This window comes from Elephantulus edwardii, unplaced genomic scaffold (genome assembly GCF_000299155.1).
Source record: "Elephantulus edwardii isolate Elephantulus edwardi_28Jun2011 unplaced genomic scaffold, EleEdw1.0 scaffold00232, whole genome shotgun sequence".
Classification (NCBI taxonomy): domain Eukaryota; kingdom Metazoa; phylum Chordata; class Mammalia; order Macroscelidea; family Macroscelididae; genus Elephantulus; species Elephantulus edwardii.
In genome coordinates, this window is record NW_006399982.1 from 291,115 (window position 1) to 306,606 (window position 15,492).

The 15,492-nt window shown below is 37.1% G+C and overlaps 1 protein-coding gene across 3 annotated transcripts in view; it reads right to left on the bottom strand.

Annotated features, from left to right (window-relative positions):
- Positions 1 to 1,748: 1,748 nt before the first annotated feature.
- LOC102868470 (fibroblast growth factor 12-like) overlaps positions 1,749 to 15,492 on the bottom strand; it is an 858,601-nt gene continuing 844,857 nt past the window's right edge. For all 3 annotated transcript variants that reach the window (XM_006898494.1, XM_006898493.1, XM_006898492.1), the window contains one exon: positions 1,749 to 1,903. In XM_006898494.1, coding sequence (XP_006898556.1) covers positions 1,785 to 1,903 — 119 coding nt within the window. In that variant the 3' untranslated portion in view covers positions 1,749 to 1,784. The remainder of the gene's footprint in view (positions 1,904 to 15,492) is intronic.

Below are 15,492 nucleotides of genomic sequence, written 5' to 3' on the forward strand. Positions count from 1 at the left end.
TTGTAGGACAAAGTAAATCTACTTTTCCCCTAATGCAATTCACATCTTCCCTAATATTATTTTTAATACTTTAGTATTCCTAACTATTCATTGGCTGTTTTTAAATTATTTTTTACTACTTTAAGCCACTCATCCAATTATCTGTTGGAGCCATAGCTATTAATTCCATGCATTTCCCTATATCCTCTGAAAATTCAATGAATTACTAGTAACTTTCTGTTAGCCTTATTCTTAACTACATTTATAAAAGATAGTAAATTCAAGCCTCTGACTTCATAAGGAATTTCACAGCTATGTCTCCCTAGTACTTGGGAGAGTTTAGAATAAACCTCAGGTGAGCCTGAAATTGTGTTGCTGTGCGCCATCTAGTCAGAACTGACCCAGCGCTGACCCTCCAGCGGGTTTTCAGAGGCAGTTAATCACATAGGAGGAGACTGCCCATCTTTCTTCCTCAGAATAGCTGGCGGCCTCTGACTTCTTGCCTTTGGGACTGCAACACAGCCTCTTGCCACCTGGTGGTCTACTGGTAAGAAACTGTGGTGCCACCTGGTGGTCTAGTGGTAAGAAACTGTGCTGCAATCCTGAAGGCATGAGGTTTGAATCCATCAGCTGCTCCCTGGGAGAAGGAGGGGCAATCTCTTTCCCTGAGATTAACTGCTTCTGAAAACTCACTGTTGGGTCAGCTATGGGTCAGTTCCAACTCCAGGGCACACAACAACAACAACAAGAAGCTTGAAAGGCAAATAAATTTGCTTTCCAAAATGTCTTAGACTTTATTTTTTTTCCTGTTTGTAACTCCTTCTTTCTTTCCTGCTAAAACAGATGATTCAAAATTCTCTAAGACAGCTGGACATCCACCTAGAAAGCAGAATATCAGAAAATGGCAAGAGCGAGCAGCCTATCTCTCATTGTCAATACATGGCTGTGGTAAATAATCCCTAAAGCTAATGCATTCTTAGAACTTTTTTGCCTAAATTGCTAAAAATAAATTAAAAAAATAAAAAATCAATGAATCAATGTATATATCCTGGATTAAAACTTCTGATGAGAATATGATAAATATTCTACTAGCAGGACATGAAATTCCTTTATCTGAAGCAATAAAACCAGTAGATTAAGAGTAAGATTAGTATTTTGCATAAAACAAGAAAAAGAACTTCAAGAATAATTTCTTAAAAGTTTTCACGGTATTATGTGGTTCCAAGTTATATGCCTTTGATAGATTAGGGGATTCCATAATTTAAACATGTGACAATTCTGGGGTAAAATAAATTCTTGACAGAATGTAACTGTCAATTTGCAGGTGCTCAGAAAAAAAAATACAGAATGAAACAAAGCCCTACATCTCTGCATTATTCCGAGTTAAAAATGTTGCTCAAGGTATTACATCCACTGGTAAATTCAATTTTCCAAAACCTTTTAATTAAGATAGCATCTTTATTTTATCTTCATAATAGTTATGTGTTTGTTACATTTAGCCCTCAGTTAATAACAAACCCGTTTAATTCAAAGCGTATGTGGAGTCCTGATTTATTTATTTCTTTTCCTTTGCATTTATGGTGTGTTAAGTACTGTGCGTTTCCTACCACACTGCAACAGGCAAGCTTTAGTTCAATTTTCTTGTCCTACACAAAGGAAAATTTGAGTGCAGAATCTTAGCCATTAGGGGTCCTGCATTGCCATTTTATTTTCCTCTCCTTGGGTGAATTTATTGGATGTGAAGGAGTAGAGGGGAAGGAAAGAAAGGGAAGGGATTGGAAGGGGAAGAAGAGAAGAGTTCTCAGCTATGTTGAATCTTGATTCACGACTTTGCCTCCATTCATGGTCGGTGTTCCAGAACTTTTCCTCGAGCGTCCTTGTTTTTCTCCAATTTCATGCAGTGATGGCTCTCTGTACATACAAACTGAAAAGCAAAAGCACAAACCATTACTTATTATTATGGTAGACAACTGATTTGGCCTTAATACTTTCTCAAATTTGATTTGATAACATTCCAAACTCTCATCACCTAGCCCTCCTCCCAACTGTGAGAGCTTTGATAATTGGTTCTCTTCCATTTCTATCAGTCACCACCTTTTAAATCTCCTTCAACTGCAGACACCTGAGTGGTGTCTGTTTTCTTATAGATAAGGTTTGAGGCTTTAAAGTCTCTTAACCTACATAAAAGGATTTTCATCCAGAGTGAAAGCAGATAGTGGATGTATAACATTTAAGGGACAGAAATAGCTATTTTGCTTTTCTGTTGTTAATCTGAAATTTAGTCTGGGTAGGGGGAAAAATCTTTCTTTACATGGTTCTATTCTTTATCGCACTAGAGGAAACATGGCATTATTTTGTTAAATTGGGATAGTTACTGTCAATTTTCAGGACATTCTATATATCATGATAATGAGTGAAAAGGCAGATGGTGAGGAGAGATACCACAATTACGCCAATTGTTTCAGAATTCCTTTATTTGAAGACATAGAGTCCTTAGTTCTATAGTTACTCTTCAATAGGGAATATGATTATGAAACTCAGAGATTCCCATTCACATCTCTATAAACAGTTTCTTCCCCCTCAATTGTGTTGTTTGCCTCTAAAGCTCAGTCATCTGTGAATTATGGTTGTTGATGCACTACTGTTTAGAAAGAACAACGCCATTTTAATTCATATGTTTTCTTTTAAGATCGATTCTATCAGCAACTTGAATACACGAATGCAACCTCATATAACGGTGGTATTGACAAATACTACTGCATACAACTTTAGGAAATATTTCACTTAAATATCAGAAGTCATTTTCATCTTTGACTTGGGAACAAGCTATTCAATGCCACTAATTATTGAAGGACCACTACAAAAGTTTGATAATCTGAACATTACCTACATCAAATAGCTTTTATTCCTTGGGTGTTGCCCTGCTATTAGACACTTGAGTGTGGTTATGATTGAGAAGTTGTGATATGGTGAGAACCACCCAGCTGTAAGTCAGGTTCTAGCTCAAGCTTGTAAATTGTCAACTTGGCCATATTTTAAATGACTTGAAAGTAGTATTTTTTAAATGAGAGTTTAATGACTGGCATATAGGAGATGCTGAAATATATTATAAAATAAAGAGTAACTTTTCACAGAAATTTTTGTTTACCAATATTAGAGGACACAGTGATGAATTGTTTTGGCTAAAAATTATCTAAATCACAAACTAGACTAATAGTACGTGAGTAAGATTCTCTTAGACTAGTTCAGTGATAAAGAGACAGGATTCTACCAACATATCCAGTAGTAAAACTTCATAAATGTCCATGTGGATCATCTCCAGCGACTGGTGTGCAAAGCTCAAGCAATCCGCTGTTAGTCTCAAGGAGAACATATTGAACCTGTCAGGCTGCTTTGCAGAAGAAAAGTTCTGGGGATTTTCCTCTCTAAAGACTAAAGGCCACACTATAAAGCAAGTCTTCAATTATAGCAGGGTCTATTAGAGTGGTAGTAGACTCAAGAGCACTTTAACAACAACTAGGTTAATTGTTCTTTACTGTGCTAAGTATCAAAATAACTACAAGTATATGTTTCTATATGTCAACTATAGCCATTGACTGTTTAATAATTAATTTTCCCTAACTTATTCCTTCTGTGAAACCTATTTATCCACAGTCTCCAACAGACTTTAAATCAGAGTCTGAATAATGGGTGAATGAAACAATGCCTAAAAAATAAAAATAGAAAAAATTGAATGAAAAACATTTTCTCAAATTCATGGTTTCCTTTTTATTTTTTGAACTTTAATTTTCATTGTTATTAGCAGACTCCACAATGTTACTTCAGTGATATCTAATTGAAAAAGCTGACAAATTAAGGAATATTAGTATCAATCTATTCTAAATTGAAAATGTAATTAAAGTATCATGATTCAGTTAGAAAACACAAAATAATTATCTTCAGTAATATCTCTGGTTCTGATCACTGCATTAATACTCTACAATTGTACTGCTCTATCAGAGAACTGGACAATGACTAAGGATGATAGAAGAATCGATGTCTTTGAGTTGTGGTATTGGAGAAGAGCTACCATGGACTGTTGAGAAAATACAAGTCTTTCCTAGAGAAGGTGAAACCAAACTGCTCCTTGGAATCAGTGATTTTGAAGCTCTAACTCACATATTTTTGGCATGTTTCCAGGAGGGACCAATTTTTAGAGAAGGACATCATGCTTGGAAGGGTAGAGGGACAGCACAGGTGAGGAAGACTGGATGAGATGGACTGACACAGTAATCCTTCAGAGAAAGGTGTGAGACTGGCTTAAGATAGGGCAGGGTTCAGCGCTATTGTGCCAAGGATCACTATGAGTCGCAGGCAACTTGACGGCACATAATAACAATGAAACCAACAATTATACCCAATGAAATAATAAAACTAACACTAAAAAAAGATAAAAGTTATAAATATTCTTATAGTGCACTACAAATCAGAAAGTCTGATTCACCATGATGTATAAAACTGCCATGTATATTAAGTCTACTATTCCAGAGATTTCAAAACCAGTGCAAATTCATTTACTCTTCTGTTCACAGCCAGGAATTCTCTCCACTTGAAAAATACATTAAAAATAAACAAAAACTTAAGGGACTTCTCTAAATTAAAATGGTTAAGTAATACAAAGCCAGAAATAAACTGCCAGGTTTCAGAGTTCTAGGGGGTTTTAATAAAGACAGAAAAGCAAATGAACATGGAACAATTTGTCATATACCAGGCAATGTTTACACTATCATATTCATATATTATTCCATATTCGAGTTGGTCTCCTCTTTATAAATCTTTCTACTATCATATAGACATAATCATGAAAGTGCCAAGAATGTCAGCTATATGCAAAGAAATTACTTTTTTTTTTTTAATTTAGGTTGTTTATTTTTCATTTCAATGAACATCTACAGAGATTTTGGGATTCCATTCATTCATTGTTGCACCCTTCTCCCCGCACAAACCCCCCCCCCCCCATTTGCTCCGCTCCTTGAAAAGCAAAAGAAAAACTCCCTCATTGGTACACAATCCCCCCCCCGCACCTCCCCAAACCCCACCCCCTAGCCCCAAATATAATCCACTCTACAACCCTCATTGCATACTCCTACAATAAAAATAATGCCCTAAAATATAATACTTTTAGACTATTCTCTCCCCCATAGACTTCAATGCCGAATTACTTTTAAACCTAGAGGTGCCCCAGATGCAAAAGAAGAGTCAAAAGAACTCCATCAGTCCAAACTTTCAGTTTTAGGACTGAATTAAAGAGGAAGAATTAGAGATACAACTCATTGTATAAGGCTAGTGGGAGGACAGAAGAAACAGATTGAGAGCATGCTAGAAATATCCTGTCCAAGGTAACAAACTTTTACCTACAAGTTAACAGTGAACACCTAAAACGTGACTCGTCCTAAATAAGATGCAGTATAGGCATAAATTGCATTATATTTTAAAACTACAGTTAGAAAACAAAGGATTTAAAAAAACACAATAAAACACCTCACTAATGATGGTTTCTACAGATTACATTATGAAGATTTTGGATGTATTAGTTTAAGAAAAAAAAAAATCATTGTCACTGAGTAACTTCTCAGTGGTGAGCTCATGTGATGGAGTAGGACTGCTCCAATATGGTTTTCTTGACTGTGATCTTTACAAAGCTCATCACAGGCCTATCTTTTATAGAGGCACTGGGTGAGTTTGAACTAGTAAGTTGGTTAATTAGCACACAAAAGTGTTTTGACATCTTGGGAACTAATGTGGTTAAACATGTTATTTAAATTCATTTTACTTTTTTTCTTTCTTTTTAAATGTGACTACAAGGAGAAAGAGCTCAGTTGGCTTAATGGACAGAAAGTGATGCTACCAAGTCAAAGGTGGGTGATTTTAATCTGCGGCCCTCAGGCCTGCTCTTAATTGTTTTTGGTCAAACTTTCTTCTAGGTGGTATAGGTCTGTACATTTCCTGTACAGAGATAACTCGTGTTTGCTGTGATGCTAAACACTGTGACCCTCAATGCCAAATGCGATATGGGCCACCCATGGTGGACAGTATTTGGTGGAGCTCCCCAATTAAAACACGCTTGAAAGCAGGAGTGGCATCCACTTCCGAAACAGCTTGCCTCTGGAAACTCTATGAACTTGAAGAAATGAAGAAAGTTATACAAGTGTTCAGGTCTTTTGTTCATAGGGTTGCTATGAGTCACCTATGACTCGACAGCTCTTAATGACAACAATGAGGAAACGTAAAATTATATATATCGTTTGCACTGTATTTCTAGGAGACAGTGTTGTCTTAAAATTTGCTATTCTCTGGAAGAGAAATGTGTGTGTATGTGTGTGTGTGTTTAAATTGTTATTTTTGTGAAAGTTAACAGAAAGGTTAGATTTTCATTTGTTCAATTATACATATATTCCTCCCTCCCAATTCCTAATTTATTCTGCAATGCATGCCTTGTTCCAGACTAACTGTCATACATCCAATGTCTACTGATCCATTCCTTTCAGACAGTCCTTCCCAAGAAGAGAAGTGTTCTGATGAGAACTAAAGCCATAAACTTCTGAAGGCTGGGAAAGTCAGTTAATATCCTCGTCCTGGTTAAAGTGAATGAAATATGTAGAACAAAACAGAAAAATAGACAGATTAGTCTAATACAGACAGACAAAGCTCTTGAGACCCTGCCCCTTAGTCACTCCTGAACTCACTCTTGTGGCTTAAATTTCATCCAAACAGATAGGCCTATGAAATTAACAGTAACACTCCTCAGAATAATCAATCCCATAAGATCAACAGTGCAGTGTTTGCCCAAGGAGAAAGTTTAGAAGGGCAAAAGGGGTAGGATAAGTGGATTAAAGGAAATGAGAATCACAGGAAGATTTGGGGAAAGTAGAGTTATATTGTACATATTTTAATAAATGTCATAAAAAGAGCATATGAATAAGGGCAAAGGGATGAAATGTAGGGTGTTTAAGAAAAACAGGGACTAAATGAATCTCTTATAAAATGGGACAAAAAAAGGAAAGTGAAGGATAAGACTGGAACCAAGTTAGCTTGAGTCAGATCCTACTGAACTTCAGACTAGAATAAGTTAAACCATGATAATGGTATATATCATCCTCAATTTCATAGTAAAAAGAGTTAATAATATGGCTATCAAATATATGAATATATAGAGGAAAATCTATTAACCTTTTTACTTAGGAAAATATCCAACTCTATTATAGGACATGAGTACTGCCAATTCAGTCAAGAAAAATCAAATTAATCTTACTATGTTAATGACATAAGACTAGGTTGACAGAGAAATTGAAACTTATATAAACTATCCTGGTGTTTTACCAACACAATCACAAATCCTTGGGAGCAGAGACATTATCAAGTATAAGGATGTCTGCTCATAAAAAATAAAAGTCACTCCAAGTACTATAATTTTGCAAACAATTGAGAGGTGCAGTCACTGAGTCAAATAACTAGCAGTTGAGGGCAGGCACATTTTCATTTTGGGAGCTGACTGATTTAACTGTTGTCTTGCATATCCATATTCTTATTTAGAATTTTTCTAATTACTATAGCATTTTTCTGTCAGTTTGTTGTACTGAGGTAGCTTGTTGGTGCTGAGATGCTGAAAGCTATGTCACTGGTGTGTCAAATGTCAGAGGGGTCACCCACCATGGACCAGTTTTATTAGTGCTCCCAAGATTAAGACAGACTAGAAAGCAGAATTGGTTACCTACTGCTTATACTGCAGGCCTCTATGAACAACAGAGGAACGTAGATACAGTATCAGAAGTAGATCCTAGATTGGAAGTCAATCAAAAGGAGAGAAAACAGCTGCAAACATACGTTAGACAACAGCTGAAGCAATAGGCTTGAGTGTGTCACAGATTGTGAGGACGGCACAGGATAGGACAGGGTTCAGATGCGTCGTTCATAGGATTGCTATGAGTCATACTTTACCTGACTACATATAACAACATGAGACAAACATTAAACTGGATTTATTAATTTCACACATAAAATGAGTTACATATAATTTATTGCACAGTACATAGTCATCCCAATTTAGTACAACTAAAATACTACAATATGGATTTTTTGTTAATAATTTCCAACCACATTCAAAATATCAGGAGAAAGAAAACCTTTAAAGAATTCCAGAGAATTTTTTGTAAAAATTTCCAGCTCCTAGACTGCAGTTCTCAAATTATTCTTGCTCTTTGCCAGATTAAGTATTTTTCTTCCTAATAATTAGGTCCTTATTAATAATTGCAAAGATTTCCAGTCTCTAGATTAACAGTATGTAAAGTAAAATTATAATTAAGGAGAAGATTTCCCCTCACATTCTGCTACAATGAGCTATTATTTTATCAACAGGAGATTTGTTGTTATGTGCCACTGAGTTGCCTGCGAATTATAGTGACCCTATTTACAACAGCCCTAAATCTTGTGCCAATTTTATTGTCTCTGACACACCTACCTCTATTACCCCGGACACTGAATCAATCCATCTCATCGAGGGTCTTGCACTCTTGTGCTGTCTCTCCACCCTCCCAAGTATGATGTACCTCTCCAAGGACTGGTCCTTCCTTACAACATGTCCAAAATATGTCGAATGAAGCTTCAGAAGCCTTGCCTCCAAGAAGCAACCTGGTCTCACCCACTCTAGGACGAACCTGTTTGTTCTTGTAGGAGTTCATGGTATATTCAGTACTCTTCTCCAGCACCACAGCTCAAATGCACCAGTTCATTCAAAGGCACCTATCATTCCTCGTTATTGCCCATCTCTCTAATGCATAGCAAGCAATTGCAAAGACCACAGCCTTTATCAGGAACACCTTACTCTCCAGACTGACGTTGCTTTCTTTAAGAACTTTAGAGAGGTCTCTGACAGCAAACTTTCTCAATGCAATTTGTTTTTTAATTTCCTGGTGGCTGTTGCCAAAAGTGTTGATTGTGGAGCCAAACAAACTGAAGCTGTTAACAATCTCAGTCTCTTCACCATCTATCATGGTGTTGCCAATCAGTCCGGTGGTAAGAATCTTTATTTTCTTGATATTGCGCTTCAATCCATATTTAAGGCTGCAGTCCTTGACCTTCTGCTGCAAGCACTTCAGGTCCCCCTCAATTTCAGGAAGCAGGGTTGTGTCATCTGCGTTAACACGTATTATTGATGAATCTTCCTCCAATCTTGATGCCACGTTTCTCCTCTTATAGCCCAGCTTCCTGGATAATCTGTTCTGCATATAGATTGAAAAGATATGGAGAAAGGACACATCCCTGGTGTACACTCTTCCCAATTTTGAACCATGCAGTGACGACTGCCTCTTGGTGCAAGTATAGGTTCTGCATTAGCACAATCAAGTGTTCTTGGATTCCCATTCTTCTCAGAGTCAGCCACAGTTTGTTATGATCCATGCAGTCAAAAGCCATTTCATAATCAATGAAATACAGATAGACATTTCTCTGGTAGTCCTTGCTTTTAGCCAAGATTTATCTAACATTAGCTACAACATCCCTAGTACCTCGGCCTCTTCTAAACCCAGCATGCACTTCTGGCAATTCTTTGGTGATGTGCTGTTCTAGTTGTTTTTGGAAAATCTTCAGCAGAATTTGCTTGCATGTGATAATAAAGATATTTCCAAACTCTGTTAAATCACCTTTCTTTTAAATGGGAACCAACATAGATCTCTTCCAGTCAGTTGGACAGGTGGTTATCCTCCAGATTTATTTTGTTTTATTTGTCTCTAGGTTTCTCTTTTCCTGAGTAGTCTTCTGTACCGCAATCTCTGTATTAGGCATCCTGGTCCATTTCTGTTATGCATAGTTGTTTTCTTTTTTAATTTTACCTTTTTAAAACTTTGTAAAGTTTTAAAATTTTTTTTTCATAATTGTTTTCTTGTACAATTGAGTCTGAGCCAGGTCATAGTTGACAGTTAAGCAGATTTTCTGAGTCAGTAACTCAGATGAGTCATTTCTCTTTTTCTTTTCCCCCTGGGGAACTGGTGGATTCGGAATGCATCTTTGGGTAAGCAGTACAACTTCTTACCACTAAGCCACCAAAACCAGTTCCCTTCAGGTTTGAGGGAGAAAGTATTTTGTCCTAGTATTTTGGTGGTTTTTGTTTGGTTGTCGATTTGGGGTTTATTTTGTTTTTGGGTTTTTTTCACTGTTTTAAAAATTTTATACTGGTTTATTTACAAAGTTCAAATACATTGTTTTTCACATCAGATCTTTCCCATTCTCTTTACTCTCCCTCCATCCATCTGAATGTGTGACCCTGGGATTTCCTCCCACTATCTTCACCCTTCTGCCCCACACCGTGGATCCTCATACTAATTTTTTTAGGACTGAGTTAGTTCACTTAGCATTCTGCTCTTCAGTCCCTCCCAAGTTAGGTAAGTGATTTGCAAAATCATTGCTCCTGTGTGCTGTGCAGTCTTCCATAGTGTGACTGTACCATAACTTTTCAATCCATTCAATTTTATTTGGACATTTGGGCTGTTTCCATGCTCTTGTGAGGGTGAATAATTCTGTTATGAACACTGGTATACAAGTCTCCATTTGTGCCTCCATTCTCAATCTTTTGGATGTATGTGGAGTGGCTGGTCATATGGAATTTCTATGTTCAGCTTTTTGAAGAAAAGCCAAAGGGCCTTCCAGAGTGGCTGCACCATTTTACATTCCCACCATCTATGTAAAAGAGTTCCTATCTCGCACATCCTCTCCAACATTTATTACTTGCTGTCCTGTTAAACTTTGTCACTGCCACTGGAGTGAGATGGTGTATCACTGTGGGTTTCATTTTAATCTCTCTTATTGCCAGTCATTTTGAGCATTTGTTCATGTGTCTGTTGGCCATCTGATTATATTCATTTGTGAAAATTCTTTCTATGTCTTTTGCCCATTTTGTAATTGTGTTATCAGTCAGTCTTTTTCTTGTGAAAGCCCTGGAGGATTCTGTAAACTTGTGATATGAGAAAAATTATTTGGTAAAATTGATATTGAAAAATGTGAGCTGTTCATGTATAGAAAGACTGAATATTGTGAAAATGACAATCCTACCAAAAGCAATCTACATGTTCAACAAAATCTCAGTACAGATACCAAATCTATTTTTTAAGGAAATTTAAAGGGAAATTGTCAGTTTGGAGAGGAAAGAGATCCCAAATAAGCAAAACATTTCTGAGAAACAAAAATGAAGTGGGAGGCATAATACTCCCTGACCTCAAAATCTACTATAAAGTGGTAATAACCAAAACTGCATAGTGCTGGTAAAATGACAGGCACATAGACCAATGGAACAGTATTGAGAATCCAGAAACAGATCCAGCTATCTATGGTCAACTGATATTCAATAAGGAAATAAAAGCTATCAAAGGGGAATGATAACCTCTTCAACAAATGGTGCTTGCAAAACTGGACTGCCACCTGCAGAAAGCTGAAACAGGATCCACCTCTCACACCATACACAAAAATCAACTCAAGGTGGATCAGAGACCTGGTAGTAAAGCCATAAACCATAAAGTTTATCAGAGGCAAACTTGGATAAAAATTAGATGACCTTTTATATGGTATAAAGAGACTACCAAATACAGCCAGAAATGCACAATCTGGAGAGGGTAAAACAGATGAATGAGACCTTCTAAAGATTAAAGCCCTGTGTGCACATCAAAAACATTTTTCCAACAGAGTGAAAAGAAAACCTACTGACTGGGAATAAAACATTTAGAAATACCATCTCAGACAAGGCTCTCATATCAAGTCATTTGTTTTAAAATAAAGAGAAATTTTCTAGATTAGAGTTCCTAAGTGATGTAAACGGTTACCATGCAAATGTTTGGCAATTAGAGTCTACCCCGAAGCATGTCAGAAGAAAGGTGTGGCAACCATCTCAAAAAATAAATAAATAAATAAACCCAACAACAACAACAACAAAAAAAAACATTAAAAACCAACCAGTGAAAACCCTACCGAACACAGTTCTACTCTAACATGCATGAAAAGCCACTGTGACTTGGATTCAACTTGACAGCAACTGGTCCCAGTAGAATTTCAAGAATGGAAATAAAGTGAAAATGTACTTCTGTTTTGTCCTCCCTGCTGCTCAATCATTTTTCACAGAAAATTAGACTCGGTGGCTCTTCCTATAGAACACCTTGAAGAGAACCCTTTGATTTTTGCCTAATCTGAGATGTTACCACTTACTCTCTTCTCATCCAGAGGCTAGACGACCCTGGAGGCTCTAGACGTGATACAGATTTCATTTTCAGCAGGCAGGATTCGATGGCTCTCATTCGGTATGAAACTTTCTTCTGTGTTTCTTACATACTTACTGCTGTTTTGCTAACAAAATTGTAATATTCAAAGTTGAAGGACACTCATTGTCCTGATGATGCAACAGCTGAACCGACATTATCACTTCTTAGTATCTGGCTCATCTGGGTTGTCCCTGATTACACTATCTGCTCTCTTACTGTTCCTTTGTCAGGTACATAAAACAGGAAAAGAGACACTTGCCCTCTTTTCCAACATAAATATTTCTGTCACAAATATTACTGTGCCTCTAACACATGTGGCCTCTTATTATTTTTAGGTAAATGCTAAGGAATGATGTTCTGAAAGGGAAAACGTGGCTATTTGGTTCTTTTATAGTATTTCTACAAGCTTTCTTGGTTTTCAGGGTGGTTTTTTTTTTTTCAGGGTTGGTTTTTTCCCCTTCTTCTATTTTCCTGTGGGTTGTTTTTTTTTTGTTTTTTTTTTTTAAATTTTCCTGTGTTTTGATATGTTTCAATCCCTTTTCTTTTTTTTATATTTCTTTTACTTTTCTAAATCTATAGTAGATTGAAATAGAGGATTCTGCTTTGGTTTCTGAGTAACAGTAATGCAGCAATGATAAGGATATTCTTCCTCATTCCTAGACACATTAACCAGTGCAGACAGGTCCTGAGTTACAAATGAGATCAGTTCCTAAGTGTAGCATTAAGGCAAATTTGCTGATAAGTCAGAAGAGGGACATACAGTTTTGATTTGGTCTTGTTCTTCAGTGGAAGATAATTCTCAGAGTCTTTTCAATTATTTGAAAGTTGCATGAGCCACAGGTAAAAGTGATAGGAGGAGAAAGCCCATCTTTTCTCCTGATCTGCACAACTCTCTACTGAATAAGCAACTGATCACAGGAGTAGGCTCTACTCTGTTAAGGTGAGGGGCAACTTTATGTAACATTAAAGGGTGAGAAAGTTGTCCATAGGTTGGATTTTGTAATTCAGAGACTCACTGTACAAGTTCCTAAGTATACAACCCATACTATGTGCTATCTTTAAATACAGCATGAGCTAGGAATCCCCAGTTTTACCATAAAGGTGAGCATCAACTATTCACAGGGATCTCTGGTGAACTAATGTGTAAGGAGTTACACTGCCCATCAGCTGCCGTAAGGGAGAAAGACAATCTCTTCACTTATGACTTGTGGACTCTAAAATCCTTCTAAAAGGTCAGCTAGCTATGAGTCAGTCCCACATTGATAGTCCATAAAAATAACAACAAACTGTATAGTGGATAAACGTTACCTTGTGACTTGGCATCATTGTCACTCTCCTTGCTACGTAAGAGTGTACCAAACATGTATCCATGAAGATCCCCGGTGTCTTCTGAAATGCGAGCCATGCGTGCCCACACACTCTCTTTAATTTTAACAAGACCACTGTCATAAAATTTGGATAATATAATTTGCTTTCCATTTGCTATATTTTTAAATTAAAATTGTTGATTGTTTTTTTTTCCTTAGGAGACAAACAAATATCACTGGATTTTGTAAAAACTCTGAAAAATACATCTTCTCTTTGAAGGATTGTTGTTATTGTTGTTGACTGCTGTTGAATCGAGTAAAACTCATAGCGAGTGACCCTATGAAAAAAAGGCCTGAAGCCTTTCTATAACTATCATCGTGTCTCCAGGTTCATAGAGTTTCTAGAGGCATGTGGTTTAGGAAGTGGATGTCACACTTGCTTCCAAACCTGAATTAATCTGGGAGCTCCACCAAACACTGTCCACAATGGGTAGCACTTAGGATATTTGGCACACCTATGGTACAGTTGTTCCATTATGACATTTGAGACCCCAATAGCACAAGTTTCAGTGTCACAGCAAACCCAGATTATCTCAGTACAGCAATTGGCAGAAGAGTACTGTATGACTTAGAAGAATGTTCCTCCAAAATATAGTAACAAGGGATCAAAATATAATCCCTCAGGCCCAACTTTTAAATATAAGGGCCCTCCAGGAGGTCTTGCTGACTCTAAATAAGATGTTTAAATAAAAAAATAACCACATAATCCACACAGATCCTTAATGAAAACAAGAGCTCACTCATCTCACAGAGTTCAACCACTTTACCCAATTCCAAAATGGAGGCAAGGGCCTGGTGTTATATGTTGTTATTGTTGTTTTTATGTCATTGAGTAGCAACCCTATAAACAAAACACCTTAACCCTGTTCTACAACTATTTTCCTTTCTCAAAATTCACAGAGTTTCCACAGGCATGTTTAGGAAGTGGATGCCACTTCTGCTTCCAAGCCCATCTTAATCAGTGAGCTCTACCAAACATTGTCAACCACGTGTAACCATTATGGCATTCGATGCACCACTGGCACATGGTTCAATATCACAGCAATCTCAGGTTATTTCAGTACAGCGAAATGACAGAACAGTGCTGGACCACATAGGAAAATGTTCATTTCAAACACAAAACCAGGCCCAAGGTCCACAGGCCCTTGGGCTCAAACGAATTAAAAAAAAACCAAACAAAAAACAACCCAGTCAGTGCACCAGTCTTTCACTGGCTCCAACAAGAGGCTTCCAGGCCACTCTTGCCACCAACCAACCAGGCCAGAGCCAACCTCCATCCAGCACAAAATAACTCACCCCTCCAAAGTTTAATGAATTAAAACAAAACAAACAAAAAAAACCACACAAAAAAACCCGCAAAACCCAGCCCAAGAACCAGTCTCTCACTGGCTCCAACAAGAGGCTTCCAGCCCACTCTCACCACCAACCAAACAGGCCAGAGCTGGCCGCCATCCAGCACAAAAGAACTCACCCCTCCCTACTGTATGATTAGATACAGGTTTTGTTAAAACAGGCTTGCTTTCCTTTTGATTTTCCTATTATGTTACTTTCAATGGTGCCTCTCTGGAAAATGCATTTATCAGAATTTGCAGGTCTCCCCTGCCATTAAGATAGCTTACATTTCTTGTCTGCAAGTTTAACATTCAACATCACTTTTATTTTACTTATCAAAACTTATACTGGAGGGATGGTGGAGGCAAAAAGTGCAACAATGAAAAAAATATCGAAAACATTTTCAAAGTTAAAAAGAGGCATTTTCCACTGTTTAAAAAAATCTGGTTAATAACCAGTGATAATTATGTAAAATTTTTTTCCTATTAAAGAAAATAAGCATGGACAGACAAAAATACTAGTAAAATATATTATTG